The sequence below is a fragment of the Bufo gargarizans genome, chromosome 3, assembly GCF_014858855.1.
Source record: "Bufo gargarizans isolate SCDJY-AF-19 chromosome 3, ASM1485885v1, whole genome shotgun sequence".
Taxonomy (NCBI): domain Eukaryota; kingdom Metazoa; phylum Chordata; class Amphibia; order Anura; family Bufonidae; genus Bufo; species Bufo gargarizans.
The window spans coordinates 477,051,256-477,068,731 of NC_058082.1; the positions used below are offsets into that span (position 1 = coordinate 477,051,256).

The 17,476-nt window shown below is 43.4% G+C and overlaps 1 protein-coding gene across 8 annotated transcripts in view; it reads left to right on the top strand.

The window, feature by feature from the left end:
• The window catches only part of NCOR1 (nuclear receptor corepressor 1), a 179,773-nt gene extending 172,448 nt beyond the window's left edge, over nt 1–7,325 (top strand). For all 8 annotated transcript variants that reach the window (XM_044283752.1, XM_044283757.1, XM_044283753.1 and 5 more), the window contains one exon: nt 6,094–7,325. In XM_044283752.1, coding sequence (XP_044139687.1) covers nt 6,094–6,281 — 188 coding nt within the window. In that variant the 3' untranslated portion in view covers nt 6,282–7,325. The remainder of the gene's footprint in view (nt 1–6,093) is intronic.
• The last annotated feature ends 10,151 nt before the right edge of the window (nt 7,326–17,476 follow it).

A 17,476-nucleotide genomic window follows, 5' to 3' on the forward strand; every position in this document is an offset into this window, starting at 1 on the left:
TCACGTGCGTGGTGGCCGCCGGGCGCTCCTTCTGTCTGTGCGGCGGATTGCTAATGCTTATAGCTCACGTGCGCCGTGGCCGCCGGGTGCTGCTTCTTCTCATAGGTCTGTGCGGCGCATTGCTAATGCTATAAGTCTGAGTGATTTGAGCCCGGTGGGCGGGGCAGGGGGAGGGTTGCGGGAGGCGGGTGGTGCGGCAGGCGGGATCGCGATCCCCCGCCCGCCTCCCCTTGAATAATCGTTGGTGGACAGTGGGTATACCAGGGTGTCAGCACATTGCTGACACCCTGGTATAAACGGCTGACATCTGTGCCGCGATGTCAGCCGTTTAACCCTTTCCATACCGCGGTCTGTACGGACCGCTGTATGGAAAAGGTTAACAGCTCAGGGAGCTCCCTCCCTCTCCCATCAGGGGGCTGCTGTGCCTTTGCAGCCCCCTGATGGGAGAGAAGAGAGCTCCCAGACAGCCCCATCCTTACCCTTCCCCGTCTGCGCAGTTCTGGCCACTACTGAGCAGACGGGGAGGGTTCCCATGGCAACAGGACGCCTTCTCAGGCACCCTGCTGTCCATGGTTCTGAACAGATCTGTGCTAAAGGCATAGATCTGTTCAGACAAACTGTAAGTAAAATACAGACATCAGACCCACTGGATCTTCAAGAACCAAGTGGGTGTGGGTAAAAAAATAAATAAATCCAAAAACACATTTATCACTGATTAAAAATGAAAAAAATAAAATTCCCTACACATGTTTGGTATCGCCGCGTCCGTAACGACCTGATCTATAAAACGGTCATGTTACTTTACCCGAACGGTGAACGCCATAAAAATACAAAATAAAAAACTATGATGAAATTGAAATTTTCCCCACCTTACTGCCCAAAAAAGGTAATAAAAGTTGCATGTACGCCAAAATTGTAACAATCAAACCGTCATCTCATCCCACAAAAATCATACCCTACCCAAGATAATTGCCCCAAAAACTGAAAAAACTATTGCTCTTAGACTATGGAAACACTAAAACATGATTTTTTTTGTTTTCAAAAAGGAAATCATTGTGTAAAACTTACATAAATAAAAAAAATATATTAGGGATCGCCGCGTCCGTATCGACCGGCTCTATAAAAATATGACATGACCTAACCCCTCAGGTGACCATCATAAAAAAATAAAAAACGGTGTAAAAAAAAGCTATTTTTTGTCATCTTGCGTCACAAAAAGTGTAATAGCAAGCAATCAAAAAGTCATATGCACCCCAAAATAGTCATCTTATCCCACAAAAAATGAGACCCTACTTAAGATAATCGCCCAAAAACTGACTCTTAGACTATGGAGACACTAAAACTTTTTTTTGTTTTAAAAATGAATTCATTGTGTAAAACTTACCTAATATGTATACAATTTTTTTTATTTATGTATCACCGCGTCCGTGACAACCTGCTCTATAAAATTACCACATGATCTAACCTGTCAGATGAATGTTGTAAATAACAAAATAAAAAAAAACGGTGCCAAAAAAGCTATTTCTTGTTACCTTGTCGCACAAAAAGTGTAATATAGAGCAACCAAAAATCATATGTACCCTTGAGGGGTGTAGTTTCTTAGATGGGGTCACTTTTATGGAGTTTCTACTCTAGGGTTGCATCAGGGGGGCTTCAAATGGGACATGGTGTCAAAAAACCAGTCCAGCAAAACTTGCCTTCCAAAAACCAAACGGCGCACCTTTCACTCTACGCCCCGCTGTGTGGCCGTACAGTAGTTTACAGCCACATATGGGGTGTTTCTGTAAACGGCAGAGTCAGGGCAATAAAGATACAGTCTTGTTTGGCTATTAACCCTTGCTTTGTTAGTGGGAAAATGGGTTAAAATGGAAAATTAGGCAAAAAAAAAATGAAATTCTCAAATTTCATCCCAATTTGCCAATAACTCTTGTGCAACACCTTAAGGGTTAACGAAGTTTGTAAAATCAGTTTTGAATACCTTGAGGGGTGTAGTTTATAGAATGGGGTCATTTTTGGGCGGTTTCTATTATGTAAGCCTCGCAAAGTGACTTCAGAGCTGTAGTGGTCCCTAAATATTGGGTTTTTGTAAATTTCTGAAAAATTTTAAGATTTGCTTCTAAACTTCTAAGCCTTGTAACATCTCCAAAAAATAAAATATCATTCCCAAAATAATTCAAACATGAAGTAGACATATGAGGAATGTAAAGTCATCACAATTTTTAGGGGTATTACTATGTATTACAGAAGTAGAGAAACTGAAACTTTGAAATTTGCTAATTTTTTCCAATTTTTGGTAAATTAGGTATTTTTTTATGCAAAAAATATATTTTTTTTTACTTCATTTTACCAGTGTCATGAAGTACAATATGTGACGAAAAAACAATCTCAGAATGGCCTGGATAAGTCAAAGCGTTTTAAAGTTATCACCACTTAAAGTGACACTGGTCAGATTTGCAAAAAATGGCCTGGTCCTAAGGTGAAATAAGGCTGTGTCCTTAAGGGGTTAAACCCCAAAGGGGGGGGGGGGGGGGGCAAATATAGAAAACTATATATCGCAATATAGATTTTAGGCCATATCGCCCACCCCTAATTGTAAGCCCTCATGGGCAGGGCCCTCTCCTTCTGTACCAGTTTGTAACTAGTCTTGTTTACGATTAGTGAAATTGTCTGTATTATGTATGTGCACTGCTTATCATATGTACAGCGCTATGGAATGAATGGCGCTTTAATAAAAGATAATTGTGGGTGTTAGTCATAAATCATTGGCAGAGCAGAGGGCACAAGGTAGGGTGGTAGGTGGAGATTAGTGAGGAGATACAGGGGGTCAAGCACTGTGGAGAATTTTGTGGGTGACAGTGAGAAGTTTAAACTAAATCCTATACTGTATGGGCAACCAGTGCAATGACTGGCACAGGGCAGAGGCAGTTGGACAGACAGATGATTCTGGCTGCTGTATACAGGATAGATTGGACACTAATCAAGACATACAGTAATCAAAATGAGAATAAATTGGAGCAACAATGGGAGTTACTGCTTTTTTACAGTAAGAAAAGGGTAGATACTGGAGATATTTGAGATGCAGGTGGCATGCCATGAGTGGGCAAGTAATAGAATATTAGGGCTTAACTCTTTTAGGCCCGCCCGGAGGTGTTTTTTTTTTTTTTTTTTTTACGTTTTCGTTTTGCGCTCCCTGCCTTCCCAGAGCCATAACTTTTTGTTTTGTCTGTTCACATAGCCATATGAGGGCTTGTTTTTTGCGGGACAAGTTGTACTTTCCAACGCCACCATTTATTATTGCATATGATGTAGTGAGAAGCGGGAAAAAAATTCCAAATTGGGTGAAATTGCAAAAAAAAAAAAGCAATTCCATCACAGTTTTACGGGTTTTTAATTTGACATTCGATGTGCGATAAAACTGACCGGTTGCTTTTATTCTACAGGTCAGTACGAATCTGGCGATACCTTAGGCTACTTTCACATTAGCGTTCGGGGCTCCGCTTGTGAGTTCCGTTTGAAGGCTCTCACAACTGGCTCCGTACAGCCCTAATGCATTCTGAGTGGATGCGGATCCGCTCAGAATGCATCAGTCTGGCACCGTTTGTCCTCCGCTCCGCTCAGCAGGCGGACAAGCAGCGTTCGGGTGTCCGCCTGGCCGTGCGGAGGCAAACGGATCCGTCCAGACTTACAATGTAAGTCAATGGGGATGGATCCGTTTGAAGTTGACACAATATGGCTAAAATTTTCAAACAGATCCGTCCCCGAGCAACTTTCACACTTAGAATATTTTCTAAACTATAATGCAGACGGATCCGCTCTGAACGCAAGTGTGAAAGTAGCCTAATATGTATAATTTTTCTTGCGTTTTGGTTTGTTTATTTTTTGCAATTATGTGTACAGAACTGTATGGGGGCTAATTTTTTGCGGGGCGATCTGAAGTTTTCAATGATACCATTCTGGAGTGTGTATGACTTTTTGATCACTTTTTATTACATTTTTTTGGAGAAAATGAAGCAACCAAAAACCGGTAAATCGGCCATTCGGACGCTTTTTTTTCCCGTTTTGCTGTTTGCTGTATGGGGAATATATTTTTATACTATTGGCGTTTTCGCACATCGCAACATCCATGATGTGTATTATTATTTATTTTAGTTCTTTTATTTTGGGAAAAGGGGGGTGATTTTAAATTTTTTTTTTTTTTTTTTTTTTTTTTTTTTTTTTTTTATAGGGAACTATAACATGCAATCATTAGATTGCTATTATCGTAGACGCAATGCACTTGCATTGGAATCTATGATGATTTCACTACTTTCCTATGGAGCCCTATTACAGGCAAGGGCTGCTGCATACACGCTCCGGCTCCTCCGATCATCGCACGGTGGAGCCGGAGCACAACCGAAAGCTTTCTGTCTTTATCGCGCTCAGATGCCGTGGTCAGGATTGACCACGGCATCTGAGGGGTTAAATGTCCGCGATCGGGTCAAAGGGGTTTTCCGAGATTTTCTTTCTGATGAACTATCCTCAGGATAGGTCATCCATTTGATTGGTGGGGGTCTGACACCTGGGATCCCTGCCAATCAGCTGGTTGAGAAGGCAGCAGCGCCCCTGTTTGTCAGCTAGGTCGAGTGATAACACAATCATGTGTCATGTGGCCTAAGAGCAGCTCAGCCCCTTTCAAGTGAATGGAGCTTAACTGCCATTTATGCTTGAAATTGGCCGGATCACCACCGGACCTTATTGCAGTCAATGGGGATCCGGTGGTGAAGTATAGGATCTGGCAGGCTGTAGATGTGAACGAATCCTTAGTAGATGGAGAAAACACAAGAAGTTGACTTATTGAAATATTCAGAGAGAAGACATGATGTTGGAGAACAGCGTTCAATCACTGGTATTTTGAATTAGTGCAGGGGTGATGTCATGGGATGTGGGCCAGGGTCTGAGCCATGAGGATCCCCAACAGTGAGAGCAAGAGGAAAAGTAGAATCACATATAATGTGTCATTCATTGCATTTTACCATTCTGTGTGCAATATTTCTGACGTTACCAGCAGTTTATGCCATTCAAAAGTCCTATCCGGTCTGTGCAAAAAAATGTTTTAGTTTGGTTTTTGTGTTTGTTACATCCTGGTTGTTATTTTATGTATCAATTAAAGGGGTATTCCGGTTAGATTAAACTATTCACAGGACAGCCACTCTGTTCATTTCAGGAGGACTGCAGCTGTTACGTTTTAAGCTGTGATCGCTGAGGCCTGTGATTGGCCAAAGCAGTCACAGGACCAAGCCACTTCCTTCCAGTGGGACCACGGACTACTGAGTTGTTTTTGTGTTGTACAGGGGAGGACCCCAAGGGTTTTCCACTCCAAGGCCTGACAACCTCTTTAATCTCTTCATCGCATCTGCTATATATGGGCAGCAAATTTCAGCATTTTAAAGATGATGCCCGCTCCAGAGCAGGCACCATAGCCGCCAGTTTTCTGCTGTTTCACAGAGCAGACATCCGGTGCAAATGCCTGCGATCAGATCGCAGCTATTTAGCCCCTCAGATGCTGCAGTCTGTTGTGACCATGGCATCTGAGGCTGCGCTCCTGGGGCCTAAACAGCTTGCCCGCCCTAAGATCGAGGAAGCCGTTCGTTGGGGGTGATAGGCTGGAGCCTGATGGAGGCTACTAATCCCATCATATATATTATCACACAGGTTTATTCTCATGGACACCTGTAGGTGGCAGTGCTCCTTAAGAATATACTGAATTTACCATTCGCTACTGTATTAAATCACAGTGTATGGGAGAAGCGATCTAAAGATCACATGTTTAGGTCCCCTAGAGTGGCTTAAAGTAAATAAGCAATTGAAAAGTGTGAACAAGGCAGGCGCCCATGTATTACTTCTAGAAGGAATAGACATACGGTACCTCCATAAAATTAATGGTGAGCGGCCAGCTTGCCATTTCCGCCAGTTGTCCTTGATTTTACAGACTTCTCAAGCTGTGAAAAAAAAAGTTTTGGCTGCAAAGATGTCGCAAAACAAAGTAACTGGTTCAGAGGTATGTGTCAGTATATGGCTGACAGAAGGCTGATTTTGTGTTTGTGTTTTCTTCAGGGTCCACGCAGTTCCCGTACAACCCACTGACTATGGGAATTCTAAACAGTACTCCTCCATCATCCATGGCATGCGCACCCTCCTCCATGACGCAGAGTTCTGCACACCAGCAGAGCAGAATATGGGATCGTGAACCAGCACCTCTTCTCTCATCACAGTATGAGACCCTGTCAGACAGCGATGACTGAGGCAATATTTTGGCTATGGCAAGGTCTCTGACAGGCTTCAAGACTTTTCCTAAGGAAAGCCACAGACTGAGAAGCACGGGGCCATCCTCCTCCTGAAATCCTAGAGCCGTGTAAAAATTATATATATAAATGGATATTAGCCTGCTTTATCCAGGCCTGCTAGTAGCAGAATGTAATTTGTAAAGACCTAATGTTCCACATTAGTATGTAAAGAAGTTTTAAGGAAAAAAAAAATGTGGATGATTGGACAATTACCGATTTACAGCTATTTGTAAAGAAAACATAACGTCTTTAAATCATTTTGTACATATTTGCAGTGGTTTATTATTATTTCCTTTGCTCTAGTATGGTGTATGTATGTTTAAATCCATTCCTCGGCACTTGAGGGACTCTTATATATATTATATATTTTTTATTTTTACTTTTTTTTCCCCCTTTCTGTGATTACACCTGAACTTCCTAGAAGGCAGATTGCCAGCCCCAAGTCTATTAACTGTCCTGCACCTTAAACGACTGGCCTGTGTCACATGTAATGGCCATCACTGGCTTTGTGCTATGAGAGCAGAAGAAGTTGGCAATTTTTATTTAACAGAGACTAAGAAGAAGAAATATGAAGAAAACGACATCGGTGAACCCTGTTCCTCTTTTTTTTCTTTTTTTTTTTTTAATTCTTTTAACTCATGACGAATTTGAGTCGTTCTGAAACACACTTTTTCATTGTTTAATAACGAAAAAAAAAACAAAAGCTTTCTACAACTATTTCTTTTATCTCCCCTACCATTTGAGCAAAGCTTTTCTGCACTAGCAATGACCATTGCAAATTTGTGTCTGTGAATTTTCAGGTTGTTTTTATCCTTTGTAGAAACATATTCCCACAAGGAAACGAGTAGATTTATGTGTATAGGCCGGTGTCGCCACCAGTCTCCAGGCTGACAGGTTGGTGCAGTAGAAGATTATTTTTTTTTCTCTTCCCTTCTCTCTCTCACCGCTTTCATTTAATTCTATACATGAATTGTAATAAAAATGTTTTTGCGCAAAACTAAATTTCTGTTCATTGGTTTTTAATACGAGCGAAGTAAACAGTAAAGTAGATACATATTTGTATAAAGCTGCAGTAGGAAAGGTTATAACCAACGTTTCACTTATTAGGACCCGCCGGAGTTTTGGTGCGACAGTTAAAGCCAGGACTGGGCCAAGAAGGAACATGTCCCTTTTTGGCACAGTGTCCAGACAGACGCCATTGAAAGCTGTGGCAGGTGCCTGCTCATGGTGTAGCTCCGTTCAATAGGTCTAAACTGCGAGTGGGTGCACGGCATTCAAACTGTGGCAGAAACCACCTCAGACTTTGCTGAATGTGCCCTTAGGGAGTATATTCACATGGCAGATCTGTTGTGGATTTTTTTTTGACAGTGCCAGCAAAGAGTATGAGGTAAGACTAATCTCATTTAGACTTTGCTTTTTTTCTTATGTGCGGAAATTGACTTTTTTTACATATTTTTTTTTTCATGTCTGGATTTCATCCTTTTCAATGTAAGGGTGAGATCTGCGGAAAATCTGCATCAAATTTGCACCAAAAACCACATAAAAATGCCACAACCACAAAAAATTGTGAACATTTTTGGAACACAAATCTGCATTGTGTGCGGCCACCCTTAGGCCCCTTTCACACGGGCGAGTATTCCGCACGGATGCGATGCGTGAGTTGAACGCATTGCACCCGCACTGAATACCGACCCATTCATTTCTATGGGGCTGTTCACATGAGCGGTGATTTTCACGCATCACTTATGCGTTGCGTGAAAATCGCAGCATGCTCTATTTTGTGCGTTTTTCACGTAACGCAGGCACTATAGAAATGAATAGGGGTTGAGTGCAAATCGCGAGAAAGTGCAGTGCAAATTTTTTTTTTTTTTTTTTTTTTAACGCACGGTTGCTAGGAGACAATCGGGATGGAGACCCGATCATGATTATTTTCCCTTATAACATAACATGGTTATAAGGGAAAATAATAGCATTCTGAATACAGAATGCATAGTACAATAGCGCTGGAGGGGTTAAAAAAATCTCGTCTGTCTCCTTTGCTGAACAGGACCTGTGGTGACGTCACTCCGGTCATCACATGTTCCATCACATGATCTTTTACCATGGTGATGGATCATGTGATGACCGGAGTGACGTCACCACAGGTCCTGTTCCTGCAATGAATGCTCACCACAGGTCCTGTTCAGCAAAGGTGACAGAAGAGATGCCGGGCTACGCGATCATGATCATGTGAGTTAAATTTTTTTAACCCCTTCAGCGCTATTTTACTATGCATTCTGTATTCAGAATGCTATTATTTTCCCTTATAACCATGTTATAAGGTAAAATAATACAATCTACAGAACACCGATCCCAGACCCAAACTTCTGTGAAGAAGTTCAGGTTTGGGTACCAAACATGCGCGATTTTTCTCACGCGAGTGCAAAACGCAGTACAATGTTTTGCACTCGGGTGGAAAAATCGCGGGTGTTCCCTCAACGCACCCGCACATTTTCCAGCAACGCCCGTCTGAAAGAGGCCTTAGGGTACGTTCACACATGCCTGATATGTCGTGGATTGGACGTCTCGTATTAATGTTAAGCAAATCTGTAGAGTACCAGCAAAGTGAATGAGATTTTAAGAAATCTTATCCACATTCTGCATGGAAAAAAACCACAGTATAAATTGACGTGGCGTACAGCATGTCATTTAATGCAGCAGATCTACACCGTGCAGTTCATGCTTTGCCACAGCCATTTCCGCAGTAAAATAAACATGTAATATATGCGGTTTTTGCAGTGGATTTTGATGTGAATGTTGTTCCTGTTGTATTTACCATCAGATGTGGGTGAACCCTGGTATAGAATTCTGACGTTCTAGGATGTCAGAATATTGTCGTCACATATGATCTGTCAGAATATTAACTGCTGGATTTCAGAGCCTACCTGCAGCTTTCTTGTGATAAATTTAGTGCTGTAACTTCACACCACACCCTGCTCTCTAAAGCTGGCGTAGTTCTTAGAGATTTCCTGTCTAAATGACAATAACCACTGTGAGGCGCCAGAGGGCTGTTGTGCTGAAGAGATCCACAAAAACAGGGTTGAAAAGGACCTTTACAGTACACATCCCTACCGAATTAAAGAGGGGGAGCTCAGATCTGGAAGTATTGTTTGTGTCCAGCAGGAAGCTGGTGCATGTTCAGACTTGAATGAGATCGGTGAAAACCGTGGTACTAAGGCCCCTTGCAGAATGAGCGATACGGATTAGGTCCAGATGCGTTCAGTTAAAAATGTGTGATTTTGCAAGCAAGTTCATTCAGTTTTGCCTGCGATTGCGTTCAGTTTTTATCGCGTGGGTGAAATGCGCAATGATGCGTTTTTCATGTGCGTGATAAAAAACGAGGTTTACAAACAATATCTCTTAGCAACCATCGGTGAAAAACACATCGCATCTGCACTTGCTTGCAATTTTTCAAGCAGCCCCATTCACTTCTATGGGGCCAGCGTTGTATGAAAAACGCAGAATATAGAATGTGCTGCGATTTTTAACGCAACGCACAAGTGATGCGTGAAAAACAACAAAGCTCATGTACACAGACTCATTGAATGGGTCTGGATTCAGTGTGGGCGCAATGTGTTCACATCACGCATTGCACCTGCATGGAATACTCGCTCGTTTCAAAGGGGCCTAAGGAGAGGCTTCAATAAAGATATGATTTACCATTAGAGGTTAGGGTTCAAGAACTGAGGAGTTTTTTTTTTATTTATTTATTTTGTATATCCAGGAAAATGTTGAAAAAATAGTCTCACATTTTCAGGGCAAGGGGTTGCAATATAGGCTAATGGTGGCAGTTTTATTTTATTCTTTTCTGTGTGTGTGACTCATAAGGTCATTGAAGAGCATTATAGCATTGCTGGGGTTTTTTGTTAGTTTTTTTTAAACTTGGGCTCACATAGTAGCCCTAGTTACAGAGGGAATACAGCCCCAGAGGACTTACAAGGCTTCTGAGCCTCTCTGCTCAGCTGATCTTTTTTTTTTTTTTTTGTGACCCAACCAAATGTGGATAAATATAAATATAGTCAGTTCATCTTTTGGTTGCATTTAGGAAAAAAAAAAACCTCCCCTCCCTCACCCCTAGTCTGGTGCGTCAAAGTAGGACCCCCATAAACAAACCAACATGACCTCAATTAGTCAATCTTCCAGCCACCCCATATCCTATTCCACTGGTCCTCAACTTCCCTCCATTTATATATAATTTTCTCGTAGTTTTTTACCTTATCGGTTAAATGTATCCATATATTTATGTCTGGAGTGGATCGGGCAAACCAGGTCCGACTGATCAGAACTCTAGCCAACATCAATATTCTGCTCAGAAAGATCTTTTGATACTTGTGATTTTTTAATTTGGAAAAGTCGTTAAGCACGAATACATGTGGTTCAAAAGGAATTCAAATTTTTAGTTTATGGATAATACAATTATTAATACTATTCCAGTATTTTACAAGTTCTGGACAAGTCCAAATCATGTGGAGGAAGTCTGCTCCTACAATATCACATTTGGGGCAGTTGGACGTGGCTCTCAACCCGCATTTATTCATCCATAGGGGGGTAATGTATAGTCTATGGGAAATGTAAAATTGTATTAGAACATGGTTAAAGTTCTGGGATACTGAAGTAAGATTCCCAAAAATATTCTCCCACCCTTCTACTCGCAAATGCGGACAGTCCGCTTCCCATGCTTTTTGTCCTGGTGATTGTGTATCGCTAAACCGTGCCTTAATTAATAACTTATATATATTGGAAATCTTAGTTCTAAGAGGTGTACCCCCTACCCAATCATTCAGAAAAGATAAATTATCTATATCCAGCAGACGTTTATCGTCCAAACTGGATAGTACAGATCGCAATTGAAAATACCTAAACCATGAGAGATTTCTTATATTATGTGTCATTTCTCTAAAGGATTTAATTTCTCTATCTTTAACTACCTGTGAAATATATAATATTTTATTCTTCTGCCAAAATGTGTCAGCTGCAATATCATCTAACCTTTGTAAATAGAAATTATGCCAAAGAGGCGTAAATGTGAGTGAACCCCTAACCTTCAACCATGTCCTAGTTGTACCCCACACTTTCAGGAGTAGATTTATAGTCTCTTTATAGCCTTGCTCGTAGCTCTTCAAAAGCCCGGATTCCAACAAGGTAAAAATATTGTTATGAGCGTGGCTAGTTACCAACTTCCCCAGGAGTGCACTGTCCTCTGATTCATAGCACCTCAATAGCTGGGCTGCAATAAAATACCCTTTAAAGTAGGGGAGATTTAAACCCCCCCACTCCACTGATTTATACAAGTATTCCAGCTTAATTCGCACTCGCTTTCTTCCCCATATTAAATCATTAATTATTCTTTCCATGAGTTTAAAATGTTTGTCTTGTATCCAAATAGGTGTGTTCCTGAGCACGTAAAGAAATTGTGGTAGTATCACCATTTTAACTAGTGAAACTCGATCAGCTCTGGATAGGGGAAGTTTCAGCCAGATTCCTATTTTAGCTCTGATCTTTACCATTGTGGGGATCAGATTGAGTTGTACAAAATTTTCAACCCGAGGCGATATAGTCAAACCCAAGTATTGAATAGTATCAACGATATCCAACTGTGTAGCAGGAACCTCCTTCTGTGGCAGGGGATCTATTGGGAGCAGACTAGTTTTTGCCCAGTTTATTCGGAGACCAGATACCTCACCAAATGCGTTAACCATTTGAATAATCCTAGGAAGAATGGTTTCCGTATGGTCTATAAAAAACAGGACATCATCTGCATATAATGAGATGCGGTCCTGTGTTCCTAGGGTACCGAATCCTTTAATCTGGTCATCCTGCCTGATGGCCAACGCAAGGGGCTCGATATAAATATCGAATAACAGGGGAGATAATGGGCAACCCTGTCGGGTGCCTCTGTTTAAATCAATACTACTACTCAGAATTCCATTGAGACTCAGTTTTGCCCTTGGGGATCTATACAGCAACCTAAGAGTACGTATAAATTTTTCCCCAAAGCCCATCTTAGCAAGAACCTTCCAGAGGAAGCGCCACTCCACCCTGTCAAAGGCCTTAGAGGCATCCAATGACAGGATGGAGCGGGCAGTCCCCCCCGGGGCCTGGATATTAGAAAAGAGTCGGTGTAGATTATGGTGTGTACCCTTGCTTTGTATAAAGCCGCTCTGATCAGGATGGACAATGGAGGAAATGACCCTGGAGAGCCTTGTAGCCAGGACCCTCGCAAGAAGCTTTACATCTGCATTAAGCAGTGAAATTGGCCTATAGGATTCTAAATCTAAAGGGTCCTTGCCTTTTTTTGGAATGAATATTATTATGGCCTCCATCATTGAGTCTGGAAGCATCCCCTCCTCTGTTGATTCAGCAAAGACCTCCAACAGTCTGGGAAGAATACAGTCCTCATATTTACTATAGAATTCATATGGAAGCCCGTCTGAGCCAGGGGTGGAGTTAGTTGAGCATAGTTTAATAGCTCCCTCAAGTTCCTGAATTGAGACCTCCAATTCTAGTGCTTTCTTTTGCATCTCAGTAATAGTTGGAAACTTGATCCTATCTAAATAGAGATCTATCTTATCATCTGTAATGTTGGAGTCAGCTTTATACAGATCAACAAAGTAGTCAAGAAAGGCCTTCTCCACCGGGCCCTGTGAAGTGACTATCCTACCATCACTCAATCGGACCTTATCTATATGTTTTTTAGGTTGTTGATTGGAGATTACTCTAGCGAGGAGTTTACCAGGTCGCCCTGACTCTGTAAAGTATTTTTGCCCCTTAAAAAAAAGGTTCTGTTGGGCCTATCCAATAAAAACTTAGCATATATTTGTGTGGCTCTTTGCATATTTTCCCTATTCTTCTCCGTCTTGTGCATATGGAAGGATTCTGTCGCCAACACTACGTGTTCTTCTAGATTTTTCAGTTTTTTTCCATATTCCTTTCTAAGGTTCGCGATATTACTAACCATCAATCCCCTCATATACGCCTTATAGGTATCCCATACTACTTGAATTTTTGCTGAACCATAATTAATATCCCAGAATCGGCCTATATCATTTCGAATTGCTTCATGTGTCTTTATAACTGATAACCAATAGGGATTTAATCTAAAGGGAGATTTTGGTATATATCTTTCCTGAGATAGACATAGTTCAATTAGTATCGGAGAGTGATCTGATATTGACCTTGTTTCATATTTCATTCGCTTTATGAGTTTCACATATTTACTATTAATCAATACAAGATCTATTCTGGACAATGATTTACCTGCTTTGCTAGAGCATGAAAAAGCCCTTTTCCCCTGTCTCAGATGTTCCCAAGCATCCTCAAATCCAGTCTCCATGCAGAACCGTGCCAGGGGGGACCCCCGGAGCGGACTGTCACTCCTAGCTCTCGTAGAAACACTGTCACAAAGAGGATCGATGACACAGTTAAAGTCACCCATAATCAATGTTGGACATTCTGGCCATTTATCCATGAATAGTAGAAGAGAGTTAAGAACCGAGAGAGAAAACGGCGGTGGGATATAGACAAAGGCCAAGATACATATCTTCCCCCCTATCCTACAATATAGGAAAATAAATCTCCCCTGTTGGTCAACAGAGGATGCCTCACAAACGAAATCAATAAGTCTGTGTATCAACACCGTGACACCTCTCGAGTAATTGGAGAGGGTGGAATGAAACGTGTGCGCAGCCCATCCCCTGTCGAGCACTCTAGTATTCTCCTCAGTAAGGTGGGTCTCTAACAAGCAAATTATTGCTGGTAAGTGGGCCTGAGTTAAATCAAAAATCGCTTGTCTCTTACCTCTATCTCCCAGACCACGTATATTCCAAGCAAGAATTCTAATCAGCGTCATTAACAGTGGTCAGATGGAAAAACCGGAGGAAGAACAAGACAAAAAAAACTAAAATAAGGGAAACCACACCTACTTTGACGCACCACAGCCCAACCCCACCCCCCCCCCTCCCCTCACCCCCCTCCTACAAGCAATCCACCACATATTGTAGTAGATTTCTTTCCTATGACCATCCCCCCCCCCCCCCCCCCCCCCCCCACTCAGCCACCCCCATTAGGGCGCACAGGAAAATACATTTAGGGGTATAAGCCCCTTATAGTACTGGTTATTCCCGCCAGAACATATCCCAGTCAAGTTATCGGTTGTTTCGCTCAAGCCAATCCTCAGCTTCTTCCGGGGTGTCAAAAAAAAATATTTTATCGTCATAAACAATACGCAATTTGGCTGGGAATATAAGAGAGTATTTAATATCCCTTTCTCTTAATCTCTTTTTGACGGTCATAAATGTGCGCCTCTTTTCTTGTACATCTTTTGAAAAATCGGGAAAAAAGGCCAGTTTAGTCCCGTTAAATACAACCGGAGCAGATTCCCGCGCCCTTCTCAGGAGGGTATCTCTGTCCCCTGAGGTCAATAGCTTGGCAAGGAATGTCCGAGGTTGTCTCCCTGGGATTGGTTTTCCCCCTGGGATCCGGTGGGCTCGTTCAATCATAAATAATCTGGGTCTGAGAAGACCCAGTGATCACATTATTTCTAGGACCAGAGCACAAAGCTGCATTGCTGCTTCCAAATCTGTATACACACATCTCCTGCTGTGTAAAGAGAAGGCAGAAGACAAAATACACAATAATATATAAATTATTATTCCTCTGAGCTCAGCCAAAAATAAATCTAAACATCAGCAGTCCAATTAAAAACATAAAAGGTCTATAAACCTGCTAATGCAATAACAAGTTTCATTAAAATAGTCTCCAAATGGATAGTCAGCTCTCCACTTTGTGACCTGAGTAGCAGGGTCTCCTTGCAGCTTCCCTGCGGGGTAGGAGTACACAGTCCACACTTAAAGGGAACCTGTCACCGGGATTTTGTGTATAGAGCTGAGGACATGGGTTGCTAGATGGCCACTAGCACATCCGAAATACCCAGCCCCATAGCTCTGTGTGCTTTTATTGTGTAAAAAAAACAACGATTTGATACATATGCAAATTAACCTAAGATGAGTCCTGTCCCTGACTCATCTCAGGGACAGGACTCCTCTCAGGTTAATTTGCATATGTAGCAAAACTTTTTTCTCTTACTTTTTTCAATTGGTATAGCTTAGAGGTATTAGTAGGAGGGACACTATGCAAATATAAAGAGCGCTCCTCCTCCTCGGGCTATACCCCCAGGCTACACCAGGAGAAACTCAGTCTTTGCTTAGTGTCTGGTGAAGGAGGATGACACTTTTTTATTCTACTCCTTTTTGTTATTTTCTTCTAGATGTGGACACAGGTCGGCATAGCGCCTTCCTGGTCCCCCATGGAGTGCCCGCCGCCGTCTTCGGACGCTGCCTGGCTGCCTCCATTTGTCCCCCAAGAAGACAAGTGGATCCGGGCTCGACTTGTTAGCTCCGGTATTCCACCAGCACCTGGGTCTCCTGCTGCTGCCCTCCATCCAGAGCACTGAACTCAGGTGAGTCAGATGTCTGAAGAGGTGAGCCCTGCTGGTATCGGTCTGAGGGTGAAGACTTCAGGAGCAGATAAGTATAGGACTCTCTGCTCCCCCCTCCCTCCCTCCCCACCATTGTCTGACCTATAGGCCGCCTGGGTGAATGGGGACTTGGGTGTTCTGTCTGGGGCTTATGGAGGCACTTATTAAGGGCATCTACCCATGCTGGGTCTCATCAATTATCGGCTCCCACTTTTTCATACGGCAGCTCTGTTCTCTTGAGCGGCGCTTTTTTCTAGTACCTCAGCAGCACACATCAGTGGCGGCCTCCCGCTTCATTCGGGGGGCCTCCGACTCCTCTGCAGGGGGTGCTGTACTTTCTTTAACCCCCGCTACGCCGTGTTCGGCGCCGGAGGCCATTTGTTCATATAACATTTCAAATGACCCGCTATTTGTTCATATAACACAGGCAGTGAGGCGCGCGCTTCTATGACGCGTCCTGGGGGCGGAGCCTAGCGCTTCGCTCCGGCTCCTTCCGTCTGACAAGAAGCTCCTCACGCCGGGTGGCTGCTCCCCTGCTCCTCTCTGGCTGTGCTGTTGCCTGGGTGGTAGGACCTTTTCAGCTTCTAGCTGCAGCTTCTAGATCTTTCTTGTGGGTTGCCATCATGCCTAAGCCCAAGTCTGTTAAGACCTCTTCTCAGACCCCAATAGAGTCCTGTTTGGAGTGTCTTCTTCCACTTTCTCCCCATTCTTTTGCCCAGACCAGCCCACCCACGGTCCCTGCTGAGTCTGCGGCTCCCGCTTGGGCATCCGCCATGTCCAGTGCGGCCGCTGATTTGGCCTTAGTCGCCAAGGCAGCCATGTCCTTTATGGAAAGTATGGCAGTTTCCAACCATGTGGTGCCTACCACTCCGTCTCCTCGTAGTGGTTCCCGCAGAGGATGCCTGACTACTAAGAGGCAGCGTGAGCGGCAGCATCCCCCCTCGTCTAGAGGCGTGTTCAGACTACTCCCCCCCCCCCCCCCCCCCCCTACAGGGAGCGCAAGTCTGAAGGGGAATTGGACAAGGTCATGGAGCGGGACCTTCCGCCTAATCTCTCCACCATGGTGGCTGACTTGGTAGCGGCTGTCCGTGACACCTTTAATCTCCAATGGGATTCTCCCCCTTCCACTAGGAGGGAGTTTGCCCTTTTTCCACCCAAAAAACCGGAGGCTGCCGTCTTTCCGGTCCATGAAGAATTTTCTGCGGTCTTATCCAAGACTTGGGACCGTCCTAATCAAAATCAAACGCATGGATATTCTTTATCCTTTTCCGGCGGACAGTGTGGAGAAGTGGTCTTCTCCCCCTAAGGTGGATCCCCCGGTGGCCAGGTTAGCCAAAAACACGGCCCTCCCTGTCCTTGACGGCTCCTCTGTGCAGGACGCTGTGGACAAGCGTCTAGATTCCCTCTCCAAATCCATTTTCTCATTGGCGGGCACGTCCCTGCGACCTGCCTTTGCCTCGGCATGGGTGGCCAGAGCTCTTTCTGTGTGGTTACGACGCCACCACCAAGACCTGGCGGAAGAAGATACGTCTGCTGACACGCTGGATTTGGTTCTCCAGATGTCTCAGGCTTCAAAGTTCCTCTGCGAGGCTTCCATGGACATTGGTTCCCTCTTTGCCCGCATTTCAGCCCTCTTGGT